Source organism: Sebastes umbrosus, chromosome 10, assembly GCF_015220745.1.
Source record: "Sebastes umbrosus isolate fSebUmb1 chromosome 10, fSebUmb1.pri, whole genome shotgun sequence".
NCBI lineage: Eukaryota > Metazoa > Chordata > Actinopteri > Perciformes > Sebastidae > Sebastes > Sebastes umbrosus.
The window spans coordinates 21,634,010-21,655,544 of NC_051278.1; the positions used below are offsets into that span (position 1 = coordinate 21,634,010).

General features: G+C 40.1%; 1 protein-coding gene across 2 annotated transcripts; it reads left to right on the forward strand.

Moving 5' to 3' along the window:
* Nucleotides 1–2,142: 2,142 nt before the first annotated feature.
* LOC119496053 (G-protein coupled receptor 26-like) lies at nt 2,143–12,901 on the forward strand. 2 transcript variants are annotated; one of them, XR_005208624.1, is made up of 4 exons: nt 2,143–3,508; nt 4,761–4,874; nt 6,072–6,669; nt 12,882–12,901. XR_005208624.1 is itself a non-coding variant. In XM_037783095.1 (3 exons), exons 1-3 carry the CDS (start codon nt 2,793–2,795, stop codon nt 6,337–6,339), a joined length of 1,098 nt encoding a protein of 365 aa, XP_037639023.1. In that variant the 5' UTR covers nt 2,143–2,792; the 3' UTR covers nt 6,340–6,686. The 2 variants fall into 2 exon arrangements, 1 of the variants encoding a protein (XP_037639023.1); XM_037783095.1 differs by lacking the exon at nt 12,882–12,901 and having other exon boundaries at nt 6,072–6,686.
* The last annotated feature ends 8,634 nt before the right edge of the window (nt 12,902–21,535 follow it).

The window sequence follows — 21,535 nt, forward strand, 5'->3', positions numbered from 1 at the left end:
AATCTTTATTTGTACAGCACCTTTCCAAACATAGTTTCAAAGTGATTGCAGAGATACAATGAAATAAAGAAAAAATAAAAACAATATAAGAACAAAACATAAAGACCAATAATGAGAAAACTAAAACCCGTAACCAGTGGTATCAAAACAATAAGTTACTATGCCAAAAGAGGACAATATAAGGTGTGGGAAAAGGTACACCAATCTGTTGCCTTACGGAGTTAAAAAAGCCTTTTTTATAAAAATGTGTTTTTAAAAGAGATTTAAAATTGGAGGTAGATAGATAGATTTCACTTCAGGGAAATAAATGTTCTTTGTCACATTGAGTGTCTGTACGGTCTACCCACACATACCAAGCTCTGGAGCCAAGCTCATTTAAAACACTATTTAAATATTATATATCCAGCCACTGAGCTTAGATTGTATAATAATGATAAATAACATCATGATTTATGCCATGCATTCATCCAGAATTATTTTAATTAATGAATAAGTTACTCAGTAGACCTACCACTTTTGCTACCAGCAGGTGGGGCTTTGCCTGTTGCATGGGCCAATTTTCTGCATAATGCACATTTTGCTCATAATACTCATCATCTTATGTGATATTTTCAGACTTTTACTGAATAGGCTACCTTTCCCACCACAGATTGTTTTTGACCTTATGACCCCTATCCTACTGACCTTTGCACTTGTGTACACTCCTGCAGAAATGACAGCAAAGTTGGTCATTATGGCCAATTCCACTGGCGCACACATCCTGCTGACAACACACACACACACACACATTAGCATCAGCATGTTTTAGGCCATGGGCCAGAAACCACAGTATGCTTTCCCTAGCAAGGCTGGAGGCTGTACACACACAGTGTTGCTGTAAACCAGAGGTATGCTGTACATGTGGACTAATAATCTGGATGCAGAAGTAGTAAAGTGCAAAACGCCATATAAGGCTTTGATAAACACTGCACTGATGAGGCTCTGGGTCTCCCTGTTCTGTCCCAATGATTTCTGAGCTGTGGATTAAACTGTAAATGGTGCTGAGACATTTTATTATATAAAGTGAAAATGGAGATTTTGGCCAGACACTGACTTAGAAAAAAATAAAATAATGAATTACAATGTATGATTTTAATACTCAAACCACTGGCACACTTTACACTTACTTTACGCTATACATCCTATATACAATAGACTTTATAGACTGCACATATGTACATATTACATTTATTTATTGCACATACATTTATTTATTGACGGACTGCACACACGATGTTCACCCATTCACTCTGTATCTTTTATATCTCTATTATTGTTTTTATAATTTTTGTACCTTTACCTCTCCTGTGTTTGCTACACTGTAAACAATTGCTGTTAATTTATAGCAGGATTTCCACAGTATTAACCTGTTATTGCTAAAAAACAGTGCATTACTGTTAATACAAAAGAAAACCTGTTAAATTACGCTCATAGGCTGTTTTTTAACTGAACTATAATGCATTCTTAAAAAACAGCACTTTACTGCTGATCAACTGTCTAAAGTATCATCAGTAACAGTTTCATGCAGCATTTTTTTAATTTTGGGACCTGATCTGCACATGTGAGGCTTGTACATTGTACATGATTGTAAAATCAGTGAATTAGCTCTGTTCTTCACTCACATGTTGTTATGGTTTGCATTCTGTGCTTGTAGCCAGCTAGAGACACACATTTTGGGAAAAGTGTCAACAAGTCTATTATAGCCTTTTTCCTAACAAGTGCCTTTAATTGTATTTAGTGTGACTATTCCTGTCTGTAACCTGCTAAGTCTATTCATCTAGGCAAAAAATAATGTTTATTAAAATGTATGTAAAAAATACAACCTAAATAGTGCATTAAAACAAATCAGTAAGATAATGTAAAAGAAAGGTGAAAAACAGCTATATGATGTATCTTTAAACAGTAAATTAACTGTAAAATACTGTGAAATTAATTTATAAAAAAACAGTTCAAACTGTATTTTTCATAAACAGTAAAAAAGCTGTAAATTTCAGCGACAGTATAATAATGTTAATTTTACAGTAACATAAAGGCAACCCTGCTGCCAGTTCTTTACTGTTATTTTACTGGGAAATTCTTAACAGTGTGATGTTGCTGCTTTGACACCTGAATTTCCCTCCGGGGATTAATAAAGATTCATCTTATCTTATCTTAACTTCATCTAGAGACTATTATTAGCACAAAACCATCTCATTACCAAGAAACCTGCTGTGTTCAACGTGATGCTTCTGACATCAGCATACCAGCAGACACGCAATCGTGCGTCGTGCTTCTATTTTTTGCCCTTAAAAAAAAGCTATTTTTGAAACAGGGGGTTGCATCGACGTGCTTTAAGACTCTGGCTGACAGGGAAGACATTATAAGTATAGCTACAGAGACCTGAAAGCTTGAAGTACTTTCATGTTCCTCCTTCAGAGCTGCTCCCATCGCGTCAATGCGCAATTGCGCAGCCAGGAAACCCTGAGCTGCATGAGCCCAGAGGCAAAAAGGGGGGCTTGGGAACTACTGCAGAGAAAAAATCCTCCTGCTGTGATCCCATGAAAAGGACTTCCAAATGTCTTCATTATAATCAGACGAGCATCCTCTCTCTAGGAATTCCCTGCGACTTAATAGCTGAAGCTGCTGTTGGATGGGCTAGTATTGACATTTGGAGTCCGGTGGAGTGAAAGGAAAGCATGACAAGCATGCATTGGACTCATATATGTTGTGACTGCAACTCACGATGATAGCTCGCATCATCAGGAGGACTGTGGATGCACTCATCATCAAAAGTCTGGATATTTTTAGAGGAAGCGATCATGGACGCATCGGACGTAGTTGCATCCGTTTTGGTGTTGGGCATCATCATTGTGTCGCTGCTGTCCAACGTGGTGGTGCTGATCTGCTTTCTGTACAACCCGGAGATCCGCAGACAGGTACCCGGTCTGTTTATCCTCAACTTGACGCTTTGCAACCTGTTGCTGAGCGTGTCCAACATGCCTCTAACTCTGGTCGGACTCATCACCACCATGGGCCACCCAGGAGGAGGATTGTGCCAGATCGTGGGTTTCCTGGACACTTTTCTCACCACTAACGCGATGCTCAGCATGGCAGCTCTCAGCATCGACAGATGGGTGGCTGTGGTGTTCCCCCTGAGCTACCACTCGAGGATCCGGCACCGGGACGCGGTGATGGCGCTGATGTATACCTGGATCCACTCGCTCTGCTTCTCCACGGTGGCCACCTGGCGCTCCTGGGTCGGCTACCATCACCTTTACGCATCGTGCACATTGTGTAATGGCAGGGCGAAGGGAGCTGGGATGCAGTTCGTGGTCTTCAACGTGGCTCTGCACTCTCTCACTTTCCTCCTCACGCTGGTCGTGTTGTGCGTAACGTACTTGAAAGTGCTGAAAGTTGCGAGGTTTCACTGTAAGCGCATCGACGTGATCACCATGCAGACGCTGGTGCTGCTCGTGGATATTCACCCCAGGTAAACAAACATTAGAGATGTGAACTCTAGTCTGATCCATGTGTCCTTTTCAATGCATTTGTATTCCCTTTCATTTTTGTCCAGCATTTTGATCATGTGGCAAAATCTGAACATGCTCCAAAGAAGGTTAAGGCAAAATAGTGACCAAACTTGCATGTGTTTATATATAGAACACCAACAGGAGATGATGGTGGTGGGTTTTTCTCTTCTCTGCCTTGCAAACAGTGCTGAATCGATTAGTTGATGGACAGAAAAAAGAATACATTTTGATAATCAATAATAATTACTGTCACTAAAAATGTCACCTTGGATTCTGGCACCTCTGATACACATTCTTCACTATACACTGTATTAGCCAGTTAATCAGTTATATGCAAAAACATAATTAATCTATAATCAAAGTACTTATTTGTTTTCCTATACTGTCAAAAAATACTTTTAACTAATTTAAAACACAAAACTTTCTGGGGCATTCCTCTATGTGACTACACATGAATATAAAATGCTCCATTGATGATGATTGAAATGTTAAAGGGGAACTACAGCCTTTTTCAAAATGCATACATGTTATTCCTATGGTCTATGACAGTCCGAAAATATTAGTAAACATGAGCAACTCTCTCCCAAATCCAAAAACTAGAGTGCTAAAACTCAAACCTGTGGTGTCATAGGGTATAAAGTGTGGAGCTGCTCCATAGACAATGAATGGGGAAAGATGTTCTAGATGAGAGCACCCAGGGGAATGTTTTGAGTATATGGGAACATTTTCTGTTTCACAACTGACGACACTACAATAGAATAAAGCTCATTTGGGTATAAAAAAAGGAAACAAACATGCTATCGGTCCACAAAATCAGTCTCCCATTCATTGTTTATACCCTGTGATATCACAAGTTTGAGACTTCTCTGGTTTCTGGCTTTGAGAGAGAGGAGTTCATGTTCACAAATATTGATTGAACCTTCCTAGTCCATGGAAATAACATATTGGAATTCTTAATTTAGGTGGTGTTCCCCTTTAACATTATCAGATCTTAGTCCAATAATTAAACTTTGAATTGCTCTCCATTGTCATAGTTGATGTCTGCACAGTTGTGTGAAATGAATCCAGTGTAATCCTCAGGAGATAACATGGCACAGTCCACTGCTTTTTCTTTCTTCACGTTCATCCCACATGTTTTCTCCGCGGACTGCTTCATTATGTCTCTGATCATGCCTCCTGCGGGTAGATAATGGTGCCTGTGTGCTTTGGCAGTGTGCGGCAGAAATGCTTGGATGAGCAGAAGCGGAGGAGGCAGAGGGCCACCAAGAAGATCAGCACTTTCATCGGCACATTCGTGGTGTGCTTCAGCCCTTATGTCATTACAAGGTGAGCAGAGATTTATAATATTGTATATGGGTTTTGTGTGAGGTATTTTACACCATGTAGAGTATCATCAAAACATGGACAGGTTTCCTTCCTTTCCCTGTCTTTTGAATCACAAGATTGAAAAGAAATGGTTAATATACAGCATCAAGGAGAGATGAATTCTGCACATTTTGTCTTTGCTCAGCAAAAAAAAATAAAATATCAAAATTATCTTCATCCTTCTACTTCATAAGCAGGGCCAGTTTAAGGCATATAGGGCATATAGGCGGTTGCCAACAATATCAGGGACCAATTGTTTATTTATATTACAATAAATACAGTCCTAAAACCATTGTGATGTCTGATGTGTGTTGTGGTTTACGGGGCTAGGGTTAGGGTTCTGGGGGGTGGCTCCAAATCCGAATTTCGCCTAGGCTGCCAAAAAGGCTAGAGCCGGCCCTGTTCATAAGTAGAACTCTCCCAGGACATTTTTTTTTTCGATTTGACAAAGTGATTCTGGGTTTTCACGTACCTCGTTGCTGCTAATGTGCTTATACTTGCCTTATCGTTTCATTACAGATGGCGATAATTATTTCCAATGCTGTCTTGTTACCTTGTTCAACTGCTTCCTTTTTATAGCTTGTTGGTTCTACGCACATTTTTAATCCTTGTCACTGAGTTTCCACAACTGGGGAGATGAAAGGGAGAGAGACTAGGGGATAGCAAATGAGCCAGTGATGGTATCGCTGGCTCTCATTAGTATTAGCCCCAGTATTAGAGGTGGCAACCTGTCAGAAGCTGTTAGAATTGTAGAAAGAAAGCGCATTAGGAGCCATGTAGTGGTGAGACATGTTAGGATCTAAGGAGATCACGCTAATTAAAAAGACAGATTAAAGAGAAAACAATGCTCCGGCTGGTTTTGAATTTTTTTGTTAATTTGATTTATTAGGACATGAGGCACTGGATTTGTTGTGAAATTGTTTTAACCAGTCTTTAAACTGCAAAACTGACACCCATCAGTTCACATTCCCAAACACGGTGGTGACATTTCAGTGAAGTGAAATGATGACATTTTCCACCATATTACAACACTGGGGGAGGGGTCATTTGCTTTAGATGTATTCCACTCTACTTCCACTGATCTAAGAATTGGCATGCACTTTGTTCATGGATGGTGTGTGATTTTTTTCCCCCCTCTTTTGTCTTTATTTGATGTAGAATTGTAGAGCTCTTCTCCCCATGGCCCATAAGCCCTCACTGGGGTGTGCTGTCCAAATGTTTGGCCTACAGCAAGGCAGCCAGCGACCCGTTTGTCTACTCGCTGCTGCGCAACCAGTACAGGAAGACCTGCAACCTCCTGGCGAACAAAGTCCTCAAGAGGAGTCCACTCAACTCCTCATCCCTCAGGATGGAGAACGGTGCTGGGAGGAGCAGCACCTCCAACACAACCAACAATGTGCAACCAGCTGCCAACAAGCCACAGTGAAGGTCATCACTTTAAGAGACAATTAGGGTACTTGACCGTTACTTTTACTGTTTCTTTGAGGTTAACGTGACAGTAGATTGAGCTCTGTGTGATTCGACTGTTATCAAGCCATTAAATAGGCATTATCAGTCGCTATAAGCACCATAGATGTGTCATAAGGGGCCTACTACGCCTACTATGTTGTGAAAGTGAAAGCGAAACTTAAAAGCAACACGTTCATGTTGTAAAACTTAATGAAATGTCACCTTTTGAACACGAACAAAAAGGCTTCTTTAGGTTTAGGCAACAAAACTACAACTACTTTAGGTTTAGGCAAAAAAAAAAAACTTTGTTAAGTTTAGGGAAAACATTGTGTTTCGGGCTAAAATGTACTAACACAAAAACAACTACACATTGTTGGTTTCAACCGGGATGCAAACTTCAGCCTCCTGGGTGAAAGCCCTGTGTTTTCATCCCCTACCTCCAGTTTCACACTGTCTATACTACAGCAACTGACTTCCACTTCTGCTCCTGACATAATTACTATGGTCGCTAGAGGTTGCTGTCATGTTCTTTTATACCTTCTTTTGGTGGTCAACCATGTGAATAGATGACAAAACCTACTATTGGTTTTTATTATTATGTGAATAGGCGATAAAAACTACTAGTAGGCGTAGTAGGCTCCAAATAACCCACATCTATGGGGCTTATAGCGACTGATAACGCTTATTTAATAGCCTGACAACAGTTTAATTGGGTGGATGGTATAACATCAGAGTGAGCTTTTCACCTAATTATTTGTTGAAGGACAAGGCTGGCAATAGTCTATATTCTTCTCATGGAGCTCAACAGTGACCGCCCACTTTTTGAACGGTGTGAATTTCCCATTCATTTACTCCATTGACATTTCAGAAAATTCTTATATAAAGAGTTTTAAGCGTGGAACCAAGCCAACCAGCTACAAGATGAATAGTGACCATAAAACATTTGATTCAGTGTAAAACAAAAAAAATGGAAAATACACTAGTGAATATTAACAGCAGCAGGACTGCTTACAAGATCAACTCAACATAAACTACAGTGCCCATGTTCATGGTAATGAAGGAACACGTCAATCACTACAACAGTATGGCTCATAGATGTATTTTTTTTTTTTAATAGTTTTGGAGGTCTCAGGACTAGATATAAGGCTTTGGCTATACAGGAAATAATTGTCAGTAGGATCAATTCATTGAAAAATATGGAATATCCTTTAAAGAAGAATATACCAACCACTTTTGTAGGTTGTGTGTGTAGAGTGTAATGGCATTAAGTGTAATATCATCTTTTTCTGCAAAGAGTGACAGTTTATCATGAGAATTTTGTAGCATACTGGTAAATGTGTGTCAAATACGCCTTGTAAGATGGAAAGCAACATTAAGGTGACTATTTGTTAATTGTGTCTTTAAAAGGTCCAGTATGTAGGATTTAGCATCTAGTGGTGAGGTTGCAGATTGCGACCAACTCAATACTCCTCCGCTCACCCCTCCCTTTTCAAGCGTGTCGGGGAACTACGGTGGCCTTCAGGTAACGTTAAAAACACAAAAGGCTCTCTCTAGAGCCAGTGTTTGGTTTGTCAGTTCTGGGCTACTGTAGAAACATGGCGGAGCAACATGGCGGACTCGGTGAAGAGGACCTGCTCCCTATGTAGATATGAAGGGCTCATTCCAAGCTAACGAAACCAAAACAATTCTTAGTTTCCGGTGATTATACACTAATGAAAATATAGTTTTGAATATTATATTAATTTCTGCTAATACAGTAAATCCTCCTAAATCCTACACACTGGATCTTTAAAGGCACAAACTACAATCCAAGTGTGAACAGAAGTGTAGCCCCGCACCTCCAGACCTAAGGACACAGAAGCCTGTTATCACATGGATTAGCAGGTGTTAGGTGTGGACTAACACTAGACAACATCTAGATATTAAGTATTAACATTCTCTGATGCTGTTAAAGGTTCGGTCAAATCAGTAACAAGTGTAAAACCAAGAGCATTTTCATACCTCAAGTCCTATAGTTCTACATTATATAGTGTAAAAAAAAAAAATCAATGACCCACTGGCCCAGACACACCAAGCTGACATCATAGAATTAGCAGTGATGAAGGCCAACAATTGCATCGCCTCACGTCACTGGCCATGTCGTTGTGAAAATAGTAGTGGAGAAGATGAAAAGCCTTCAATGTGCGCCCTCTTGACTTTACTCGTTGGCTTGCTTTCCTCACTTCTGTTACTCTTCTCGTGCACTGATTCGTTTAAGCTGAACAGCCGCTGCTGATTCAACATGCTGAATCTGCTGAAAAGCCTCCGACACGGGCAGACTAGAGCCGACGATGCGGGACACACCACAAAACCTAGGCCCACAGACGCTTACCAACGGCCCCAAACTGTCCGACGGCCGACCGTCGGCTTTGTGTGTCAGGGCCTTAAAAGAGAAGATCATTTTGACAGTACAGCCATGCTGTATGCACATGGTTTAATTTAAATGACTGTATGTTATAGCTGAAAGGCCTGACTTCTAAAGTGCCTTTTAGACTACGAGCTCTCTGATTTAATTAACCTCACATTCTGTCATTTTCTTGGTATTCTGTGCTGTGATGATAAAGTCTGTTACGCAGTCTGGTCGCATTGTTAAGAAAGTTTCGAGTCAGGTTTATTTGTAATACCACAACATTGTATTGTTCATCGGGCAAAACAGGGTAAAGTATTCTTCGAATGTGGTAGCAACTATTCAGTGATGTGTAATTAACATTCCGTCTGTGTTGTAAAAATTATTCATTTTGACAACGCTGGCAAATCAGGATGTTGTGTTTTTACTTTGACTGTGACAGTATGAAGCCTTTAAAAGGTTTGAAATCTATTTATTTGTGTCTGATTTTTGCTAAAAACATTTGTGATTATATATTGCAATAAATGCTGTGCATTTTGACATTTTAAAACCTCGCAGTTTCTTCCTGCACATCTATTAATGTCTGCATTCATTGCTACATGACCTGAACAGACAGTTCAGCTATACTTGAACAATGCTTAACCAAAAGACACGTCTGCCAGATCTTAACACCTTTATTCTCCCACGCTGATTAAGTCAAGGAGAAGGAATAATTAATTTTGAAAAATCATTTAAGATGTGTTCCGCCCACCGACTGCTGCTGTTGATGTGGCAGCAGAACAAAGACTTTTTTTACAAAAGCATCGGGGCTGTGAGTTAAAGACTTTTTTTAAATTGTAGAGCTGCTATAGGGAGTGGGAGAAGAAGAAAAGGAGCCAAGAAAAAGAGAGGACAGTAGGCATTACCTCACCAAGTTCGTGCAGCTGTGACAATGCTAAAAGATCCTGGGAATCTGCATCCTCCATCCTCCTCATCTTTAGCATTAACCAAATCTCTATCATGTATCTTTCACAAAGTCTCTGGTTTACCTCCTTCTTTCCATTTACCCCACAAGTGCCTGTAACAATGTCTATTCTGTCTCCATCAAAAACATGAGACAATCATGACTTGTCACCCATCACCGCTGCCTCCACTGTTTTTTATTATTCTCCAAGAAGGGAAAACGCTGCATTTATCATAGCACTGTATACTTGCCAATCAAGGGCAATTAGTGGACAGTCTTCAGAATTGGAAGGATCCCCAGTCTGGAGGTGTGCGCATATCTAATCTCCTGGGGAGACTCAGTGAGTGGGTGAGAGGCAGACACAAACCTGCTGTACACAAAACGCTGTGCAAAGACGTTGTGATTAAGCCACAGCACGTAGGAGGAAGGCAGGGAAGACCAGTGCAATGTCTGACTTCACACAACCCCGATCATGTCAGGGCAGGAGTGGTTCTTCGAGACCCTCATCACAGACTGTATGAAGTAACATTTCTCAGGGGACATTTGAGATGCCAAGTGTTTGTTGTGTTTTGTGAGCTATAAATGCAGAAATACTGGCATGTGAAAATGCATCTAGCGTACCATTTCAATCATGTCTCTTAAATTACAATCTGACACAGTCACAGTTCAGCCGCTGTCTCTATGGCTGACTTTATTGTGCAAGCCAATACAATTCCTTATGTCAAATATGCCAAATAGAAAGATACAAAGGGTTTGTCTAAATGCAAGCAGCTGGGTATGACTCCGATGCAAAACTTGCTAAGAACACACTAGAAAACACAAAATATCCTCGCTAAAACATTAAATAAATATACTGAAATTTCACAAAGCTGAAATAGATTTTGGAAAAACTTGTGCCTATACTAACTTTCTTAAGTCATGAGAATTTAAAGGGGACATATCATGAAAAACTCTCTTTTTCAGCATTGAGCTTGTGGACATGTTATCTGGAGTGTATACCATAGACAGTATATACAGTAAGTAGTGGACATAGTCACCATGAAATCACCCATTGGTTTGTGGACTGCCGTTTTGAAGCCTTGAGTTGGGTATTTTGATGTTTGCCATCTTGGTTTTTGGCCGTCGTCCTCCTGGATTTTTTTAACCAGAAGTGACACAAAAGGGTTTCTGAATAAGAGATTCTTAGCCGACCAAAATGTTACAATTAACTTTCATGAACTGAAAACACACTATGAAAGGCTTAAAGCTGTAAGACGAAAACACAGACAACTCCCAGACCGGACAATGGTAGTGATCTGTCAATCACAAAGTAGCCACGCCCTAAAGCATACCCTGCTTTATCGTCTATTTGACTCTAAATGGAAATAATAATTTACTAAATGAACATCATGCTGTATTGAAGAAGACTTGAAACTAGCGAATGAGACCATAAACTCATGTTTACAATGTTTACCAAGGTAATAAATCAAGTGACAAGTAGAGTCATTTTCTCAGACTTCTATACAATCAGACTTTTGCAACCGGAGGAGTCGCCCCCTGCTGGCTATTAGAAAGAATTCAGGTTTAAAACACTTCCGCACTGGCTTCATTTTTCAGACCCCAGAGTTGCCCACTGGTACCAACCCACAAGCTGGGAATTAAGTCAACCCAGTCAGTTTTTTGTGGGCTGCATAAAAAAAAACGTGATTTAACAATCCATTCAGATTTGGCTCCCCTTCCTATGTTACATGCAGGCTCATTGGAATGAACCACCATTTTTCTCGCTAGCCAATCAGAGCAAACTGGACTTTTAAAAAAAAATGTTTTAAAAGAGACAGGCGCTAAAATGGAGCGTTTCAGACAGAGGGAATAAAGGTATATTCAGATAGACAGTATGAGAAAAATTATGGGTTTCTTTTACATTAAAGCATGTAACATGTTCTAGTAACCAAAATGAGTCAGAAAATGAACATGATACGTCCCCTTTAAATAAGTAAACTCAAACACTAAGAAATTTCACACAGCTGAAATAAATTTGGAAAAACGTGTGCCTAATAACTTGTATTAAGTCATGAGAATTTAAGAAGCAAAGAGCAAAGATGGATGAATTTGTATTTTTGAACAGACTGCGTAGTTAAAGAAAGTGGCCGTCGGAACATCCAGAGTAACTGGAGTCACACGTGCACAGCAACTTATTTTCATAAGTAAGTAAAGTAATGAATCATCCACAACTAAATGAGAAAACTTAACTGATTGTTAAAAATGTCTTTATGCCAACTAAAGAGCAAACAAGGCGTATCATCGTAAGCTCCCTCAGGTTTGCTCTTTAATCATACCATAACAGGTGTTACATATCAGTCGGTGTTCAAACACCACAAATCACTTCACAGCAACCAAAACATGAAATGTTAATGAATACTGTAGATATGCGTTTCCATTCTGCCTTAATTTCTCTTTTACTCTCAGTCTCTTGTTTTCTTTGGCCTCAACCTCTGACTGGCCCGTCCATAACTCTGCCAGTGGAGCTATCGGCCAGACTACAGGCATATAATGTGAATGATGGGAATGTTGGACCCAGAAGTCTCGGTATTCCCCATCCCTCGACCAAACAGCCTGCCCTGCTCACATGGACCAATAAATTAAGACCATCTATTTTTGTCCAGGAATGCAGTATTTGTTTTTGCTGTGAGTTGAAAAAAGTTGCAGCAGTGTTTAAAGAGTATCATTGCCTTCAAGTGAAAGTCTCAAACCTCTAATATGCTATGTTTTGAGGACATTTAAGGACTTCAGACAAACAGCTTTGATTTTAGTCTTTTGATTTTATCCAACACCTTTGGAAAAGGTTTCATCAGCATCAATTGTTTCAATTCAAAGAGGAGATACTGGAGTCATGAAGATCATCAAAACTGGATTCAGAGGGTAATCCACCATAAGGGCAAAGTCTGCTCCATGGGCCATGTCTACAGCTTAACTTGTCTGCATTAAATTACATTGTAATCCATCCAATAGTTGCTGAGACATTTCACTCTGAACTACAAATGTCATCCTGCTGATGTAACCCAAGCTGATGTAACCCATGGGAAGGCATATAGATAGCACGACATTGCAAGAATATTCCATGTTTTTTCAGGCTTTTCGTACATCATTTCTATGCCATTTTCTACGTGTCATTTTTACACCACGCAACACAAAACTATGGTAAAGTCTTCAGTTAGGTTTGGGCAACAAAACCACTTAGTTAGGTTAGGCTTGGGGAAAAGTAGTGCATGAGACAGGTAATCTAAAAAAAAGTCATGTGCCTCTGTGTCCTCCAGTGCTCCTAATGGCATCTGCAAGATTTTACAGACTGGAAGAAAACAACCAATCAGACCTGAGCTGGAGCTTGTCGTCTCTGAGCAGCTGCCAGTCACTCGTGAAGTCCGATCAAACTAGGCAGCGCTGATCAAATATGAATCAATATTCTGTTACTGTAATGCCCATTTCTCGCCTCAAATGTTTTCAGAAACATGTTGAGATCAGTTGAAGAAATACCAAGCACCGTCCACCAACCAGTACAAACTTTCTAATTTTACAGCTAAACAGTACACTACAAGATGTTTCTGAAAACATTTTACACAAGAAATAGGCATTACAATAACAGAATATGGATTTATATTTGATCAGCGCTGCCTAGTTTGGCCGTTAGATCGGAATTCGCGAGTGATTGACAGCTGCCTCCGTTGACTGAATAGCCAGTAGGAACACTCTCTCTCTGAAATGACCTGTGATTGGCCAAAGTCTCCCGTCACGGGCTAGATTTTCTAAAGCCTGAAAGCATAGCCATGAGGAGGTGAAGTCTAGTTTTGTCTCAGAACACTTGAATTACAATATGCTGAACGGTTATTGTGGATTTTTTGCCCAATTATGCCAAAAATATTCTGCCTACTGCAGGTTTAAAATAAGTATGTAAACTAAGTAAACTACGTACAGAAACAATGTAACATAAGTATGGAAAAGGTGTCATAAACATCACTACAAAACACGTCACTAACATAACTTACAAAGCAAAACACCAGTCTCGAACACCAGTCTCCTGATTGAAAGTCCTGTGTTTGGGACCATTCACCTCCCCTCCCACCCATCATAAGCAGTCTCTCTCACTTTTTATTCTACGTCACTACCTCTGAGCGTAGCATATTCATGTGGATACATTAACATTGCAGTCAGTACAGACTACATGGCGTTCAAATGACACGCCAAAAGCAAGAATGGTATTCTTATTACACACTAAATGCCTTGTGAATTATTGCGTCATCCATATACTTTTTTGTGCGACCGGGCTGGCTGATGACACTAGAGATCAGTGGATCACCAAAGTCATCAGCATTCATCCTCTGACGGCAATTTATATCTTTTTGGCAATCTGGCAACAAAAATATCAACCTGTGTCAACCTGTGTCAACCTGGTGGCGCTAGAGGAAAAGTCAGGGGATTACTTAAGTGAGCCGGCTTCATCCTCTGGGGATCATGAGTGTCTGTACAAAATGTCATGGCAGTCCATCAAATAGTTAATGAGAGATTTCTGTCCGACACTGCCATCCCTAGATCCACACCGCAAACAAGGCTAAAAATCTAAATTATTAAATATGGGGTTTTGATGACGTGGGTAAAAAAAAATTAATAGCATCAAAAAAGTATGCCATATTTTACTTCTGCATTGTAAGTCGCTTTGGACCAATGCATCTGCCAAATGAATGTAATGCAATTTATACACCAGTAATATTACAGCTTATTGCAATGAACCCTGGTCGTGACCATTTCTTGGTTCTGCAGATTTGCCAATCAGCGTCAGAAATGTAGAAATAAGCACAGACCCTTGTCCCTGTGCTCCACACAAGTACCAATCAAAATGTACTAGGCTTCTCTGCTGCAATAATAGATAATCGCCTGGCAGCACTCTGCATATCCTATAAGCACCATGTTCCAGATTCAAAGCAATAAAGGCACTTGAGGGCTTAATTCGATCTGGCCTTTACGTGAATAGATGAGACCAGAGTCCAGCTATAAGATCTATAAGATCCACCTTTCCAGCACAGAATAATCAGCAGATGGGTCGAAATATATGTAGTGGAATGATATGTGCGTTGACACCATCTCAGGTTGTGTATATGCACTAGAGATGTATGTCTTCTTCAAATTTAGTCACCGTTTTATCTGTAAATTTCAGATTTTTATGCAGAACGGGATAGAGAGAGGAAAAAAGGAAGACAGATGTACAATAAAGAGACGATTATTCCTCACAGAGGCACTTAACTTATAAAAAAACTACACATACACAAGAGTCCCTTCTCTTGCAGCTGCATCATAGCTTTCATTTGATGCAGAGGCTGCTCCTACAAGTGTAGCTTCATGTCTCGAGTCCCATCCACTGCTGAGTAATGCTGCTCCGCATCAAACAACAAGCAAGACTCAGAGGAGGGAATTCGGCTTCACTTTGTGCTTAAAAATAGATCAGAGGGTAAAAAAATGCTCCAGATTTTGTGATTTCATTCCTAATCAAAATTCAAGACAAGACAGCAGCCCACGAGGCGTTTATTTACATGTGAATACCAAGCGATGTTTTTAAAGAATACTCAACTCAATGATTTACATGCATGGCCACATTTACCATAGGCCTAGTAATGTTTTGACTTTAACTGTGCCTACTGCTGACAGTTAATGAGAGTCTGACGTATGTGGCTTCAGTCTTCAGAGTGAGTCATCTCCAACCACTCATTTAATGATCAGAAGACACAGTAACTGGAGAAAGTTGTGGACGTAAAACAGATGTTTCCAGATGGTGAAACTTTTGATTGGTATCAAGTAATTAAAGCATAGCTGTAATACATAGTTGGGACATTTTGAAGGAACGTTTGATTTATTTAAGTGATTTTTCTTTTGACAATATAGATTAACTTGAAGGAATTAAAATTAGGGCTTTCAATCGATTATATATCTAATCATTATTGTCCATAGTTAATCATGATTAAAAACGTGACAAAGGCAAATGAGGCGACGCAACAGGCGGCCTTCGTCCCCGCTAGTTCTCTGATGTCGGGTTGGTGTGTCCCCAGCTTTAGGTTTTCTAGTTTCATATGATGCCAATTTCTTCACTCTAGCTCTAAAACTGAGGCCGCTACAACCTAAAAATCACAAGTTGCGTTAAAAAAATTGGTGGCGATAAAACAAATTTGCGTTAACGCGTTAACTTTGACAGCCCTAATTATAAATAAAACTGATGATAAATAATTGACTATGTGACCTTTATTTTATTATTCACATGGTACGACTTTCCGTGGTGGAATATAGGTCTCATGTTTGGAAAAAAAAACTTCACTGTTTCATTTATCTCAGTCAGTGTTTGCAAGGCTTGAGTGGGTGGCAGAAAGATAAATATGCTGTTGTAGGTTTGCCAAATACAGAGGGGTGAATAAATGTACTATAGATTAGAGTGTGTTGAGGTAAGATGTAAGAGGACTAACCTCTATAAAACAAAAATCTCTTTGTTGGGAGATGAGGTCTTTAACACATTTGTGCCCACAACTGAAATGTTTAATTTCTTTTGGTGGAAGTGTTCCCTGGGCTTGCCTATTAGCACAAATGTGGAAAAAAATATCAAAATCGGTCAAACCATGATAAGTTTTTCTTATCATACTATATCTAGTATTCGGACGCATACTGTTTTTGCTCCAGACTCCATTATACTTTAGGAAAAAACAGTAGTCCCATGTGCCCAAATACTCCATGATAAGAAAATGGCTGTATCTCAGAAACTACAAGGAGCACAGTCAAGTATTTGGTATCCATTAACTCATAATAAGTTGAATATCAAAGATATGCACACAGTGTAAAATCATATTTCATATGGAAAACATCTAATAAACAATGTTTGCATTATTTATTTATTTTCATTTTTCAAAAATCCTGGTTTTGACTATTAATAAAAGTGTGATTTTTCATTTCATCTACAAATTGCAAAGGTGTACTGTTAGATACTTGCCCAAACTCTATTATGGACATTCTGGCTGACATGCAGCTGTTTCCCAACCAAATACTGTAATATTCCCTAAGCTTGGTCTGTCTGCTGCTTAATGTTATCCCATGCATGTTTTTGCAGTCTGTCCACTGCTCTGTATATGCTACTCTTGATCTGTTGTTGTATTTCCTGATGCTGTTTGTCTGCTACTGCCCGATGCTTGTGTACTAGTCTGCATGTCTTTTATGTAGTGCTTGCGGTTAAATGTAAAGCTTGTTGTGATTGTTTGTCTTTGCTACTTGCTACTCTTGTTATGTTGTTGTATTGCCTGATACTGTTTGTCTGGTACTGTCTTTTGATTGTGTGCCTGTCTGCATTTTTCTTTTATGTAATGCCTGTTGTCATATGTAATGCTTGTCAAGTATGCCAGTGTTGTCTTTTTAACTTTTGACATTTCTTTTTACCACCTACTCCCTTCCCTCAAGAGACTCCGCCTTTTGCCAGACCGCCATTGTAAATAAGAATTTGTTCTTAATTGAAGAAAAATAGATACTTGCCCATGTCCGCACCAAATTTCAAGACTTTTGACCAATCAGAACAAATGTTGTGGCATTTTCTTTATCATACTAATTATAGGCTTTGGGCACAAATGGGTTAAAAAATCTTTCCCTGTGATCTAAGCCACAGCTTCATGTTGTATGACATGTGCTGAGGAAGTACTACGATACATCAGCTGCATCTTGTTTAAACAAACTGACACCAAGCTCCAAGTGCCACAAATGCTTCGTCTTTTCTGACCTTCATGTCTCCAGTTAGCATGCTGACCATGTTTACCAGTGCTGCCCAGTATACAAGGCACATATTCAGACAGCCGCCTCCTACGTCATTGATGGAGAGCTGCATGCAGACTCCCAACTGGCTGATAATCCATTAACTTTCCTCGACAGTGTGTCAATTGAAATGCAATTTCTTTCACCCAACATCCATAAGGCATTTTAAAGTACATGGCTTTATTTGTCACATGGCAATAATTGGAGTAATTAGTGCTACAGTGACACTACAATAATCCATCACAGCCACTTTACATCAAATAAACATACCCTCGTACCTTTACCTTGTGACATTTTGCTATAAAAAACCCTTTTGATAAACCTCAGGCTACAAGCTGATGTTATGAAATGCATCTGACAAGTGATTCCACTTTTTCATTACTCTGCTGTCAGCTGCAGGGAAGGCTGTGTGTGATAAAGAAAGGTGCCAAAAAGATCCACTCTGACATGACATACCATTAGAAATCCCATCAGACAATAATTGAGACCAAAGAGGGGCACATCTAAACTGACACAAGGAGGACGTATCCTTTTTTTAAGGTGCGTTACAGCTCAGAGAAGGTTAAAGGTAAAGCACAAGTGAAGAGGATTGTGTTATATTCAAAACACATTCGCAGTTTCATGCCCTGCGAGAAAAACAACAACAGAATATCCACTAATGCTGAGTGGCACAATGTGGTGAGGAGAGTGTGATGTTCAAACGCAACAGGATGCGACTGCAGCTCAATGACCATATATGTCTCTTTCCAGCCCCGCTCCACTCAGTCAATACCCTCGACCACAGAGCAAATCTGAAAGAAATGTAAGGAGGAGCCATTACAAGGGAGAGAGAAAAACCCAGTGGGAAGGGATTGGGAATCTATCAAAGGGACGAAGAACAAAACTGATCCACGCAATTATTGTTTCAGCCCCGCTAAGAGCCCATGGCTTAAGGAAAATCCATCAAGTCATTTCATTAGGACAGACCTCGGCAGTGAAAAGATCTGGAGACAATGGAGCCACTTTCTGGAGAACAGTGGATACACATGAATAAGCTGCTCTCACAGAGGTCAAATGAACACGCAGGCTCATGTCCTGCGAAAAGGAGAAATACTTTCAAGTGAAAACACTTGATAACAAAAACCAAGCGAGATCTTTGCCACGTTTCAGAAAGCAGGTTTAACAAACTCTGAGCCTAAGCCTGAACTCTGAGTTGACTAATCCTGAGGTCGGAAACTCAGAGTTTTGGGTTCCAGAACTTCTGATCAGAGTCAGTTTGAAATGAACTAATAGCTGAATGCAGAGTTATTTTCGGCATAATGAACGTGCATCAGACCCACGGGACTGCACCACCCTGAACGTTCATATGACATCCGGTTCTGCCGGCTTCCTGCTAGATGTAATAAAGGATACCGACTGTTATTCATCACTTTTATTATCTAATAATAAACCATGGGCTGTATGCTGTATACCTGTACCGTGGTGGATGTATTAACATCTCTGTTCCCAAACAACCGGCTATGTAGTTGTAGGCTATTCACTAACAAGTAGGGCAAATGCACAGGGCACATCCTCTTATACATCCATGTTCTGTGGTCTATTGTACATCCATTTTGGAGGTCCTTGATATGAAAAAGTTTGAGATTGCTCTCAAAATCTGTCTGCTGGATACTTTCCATTTACATCCATCGTTCACTTAATGCTCCTCTGGGAAGCGGCCGGGCAAAAGGTTTAATAGATAAATAAGTAGGTAAATAGTATGCATATTTATAGTATTTCTATTGTTCAACACAGGCTATTTCGGTAGAGACATTAAATATATGACAATAGAATAGAAATAATATTGTTTAACTTTTGGACGGCTCTTTGTAGGCGGACGTTTCACTGGCATCATTGTGGTAGTTGACTTGATTACAGTCTAAAATGGCAGAGGCGTAGGTCTGCTGCTGGGCGCTGGCGTTGCAATGGAACATATAATGAACTTTTAATTCTCGGCAATATATGTTCTTTGGTAACAATCTAGGCTAATATCTTTAAATTCTGATGCAAAACTCTGCAAATTAATGGGCTTCGATACCCGCTTTGATACAGCCTAAATGAACGTGGAAATGAAGTGTGTCTGGCTCTGTAAGAGGGAGGAGACCGAGAGAAACTCAGGGTTTGTTGAAGAAAACCTGCCAACCAGCAGGTTAGGTTCACAGAGTTAGTTACCATGGTAACTGACCCAGAGTTTAAATGAGCCCTCTACCTGGACCTGAAAATCCAGAGTTTACGTCACCTCAGGTTTAACCATCTCAGAGTTTTCTCTAATCCTGCTTTCTGAAACAGGGCTCTGGGATCGCAGATGCCGTTCTTGTAACCATGGCCGGATTAAGGCATAGGCAATATAGGCAGTTGCATAGGGCGCCACCTTCTGGGGCAGGCTGGCCGTCCTCTAAAAAAAAAAAAAAGAAAAGAAAACAAATTTTGCCTAAGGCACCAAAAGGACTAGAGTCGGCCCTGCTTGTAATTAAAAAAAGTACGCACAGAAAAAAAAAAAAATTAATCATCTAACGAAAAAGGGAGATGATCTACTGAGAAATGGAAAGGTTCCACTCTATTCTAATGTAGAAGGGATACGATTTGGAAATACATGAAATTAATGTTTGTTTGTTTTTTGCCTTCTGCTGTCAAGAAATGATTCAAGACATGGGTTGATGTGCAGCAGCTGAGATGTGACTTCAAGTGAAACGTTTTTGCTCTGTTGCTTCACAGCAAGAAGATCCACTGGCCTGGTGTTCTCAGGTTCCCCAGTGTCTGCATGGGTTTCCTCTGAGTTCTTCAGTTTCCCTCCCACAATCCAAACACATGCAGCTCAGGTGAACTGGAAACTCTAGGTGGGATTGCTTTGTCTATGTGTCAGCCTGGTGAGTCTGCCAACCTGTTTAGAGTATACGCTGCCTCTCGCCCAGTGCGAAATCGGGATGGGCTCCAGGATAAGTGGGCACAGATAATGGAGAGATGGAACCGATTTCAAGTTTGAAAATATCACCCAGAGCAAAAAAAAGTGTTTAATACTATTTGTTGTCTGCGCAGTTTTAGGTGCATCACATCTTTTTTAGGTTAAGTCATGCTATAGCGACACGGCAGATGGCAATGGCATCAAAGACTGGAATATCTTAACAATTATTCGATGCCACAACATGTTGTTCTAGCACCACCACGAAGTTGACATTTGTGGTTGTGAGTGAAATGTATCAACAAATGTTGGATGGATTGCAATAGAATTTGGTGCATTCATGGTTCCTTGATGAATTCTTATGACTTTGGCGATCCCCTTGACTTTTCATCTAGCACCATCACCAGGCCAACATTTCAATTTGTCCTTTGTTTATGACCAAATAGGCTTACAACAAAACTATGGGCATTCCCATCGATCTCTGCTGTACTTTGTGTTTACGTCATTTGGAGCCAGACACTGCACAGTAGTGATTGGATCACGAGCCGAGCATGGCTAACCATAATATCTCTATAACTACATTTATGATCAAAGTGACATGTTCTATTACACAGACTTGTTATGGAAAGATAAATTACATCTCCTCTCGTACAATTCCAGAGCCTCCGACTCCGCAACTACTTCACTCAGAGCAGTTGTTAATCACAGCTGTCAATCATGACGTCTCACCCCCTTTTTATAGCATCAAATAACTAATTAAATCCAAACTTATCAGCAAAATGAACACTTGAAAATACATCAGCGTGATAAGAACTACCTAAAATGTAATTGATGTTTATTTGACGTGTATTTTGACTTTTTAGTTCGACCCATAACCCATCCGTTAACATGGCGGGGGTCGGATTTATGACCTATACCGCAGCCAGCCACCAAGGGGCGATCGAGATGTTTTGGCTTCACTTTTGGGGAGCTGTCATGTCGTCCATCTTTATATACAGTCTACGGCTAGTACGCTAAGCTGTGGTGATGGAGTGTCAGTGGTGTGTGTGTGTGTGTGTGACACACACACCAGTAAGCCTTCACTCAATTACAAAACAAGCAGCATCATCACTGACCACAGTGGA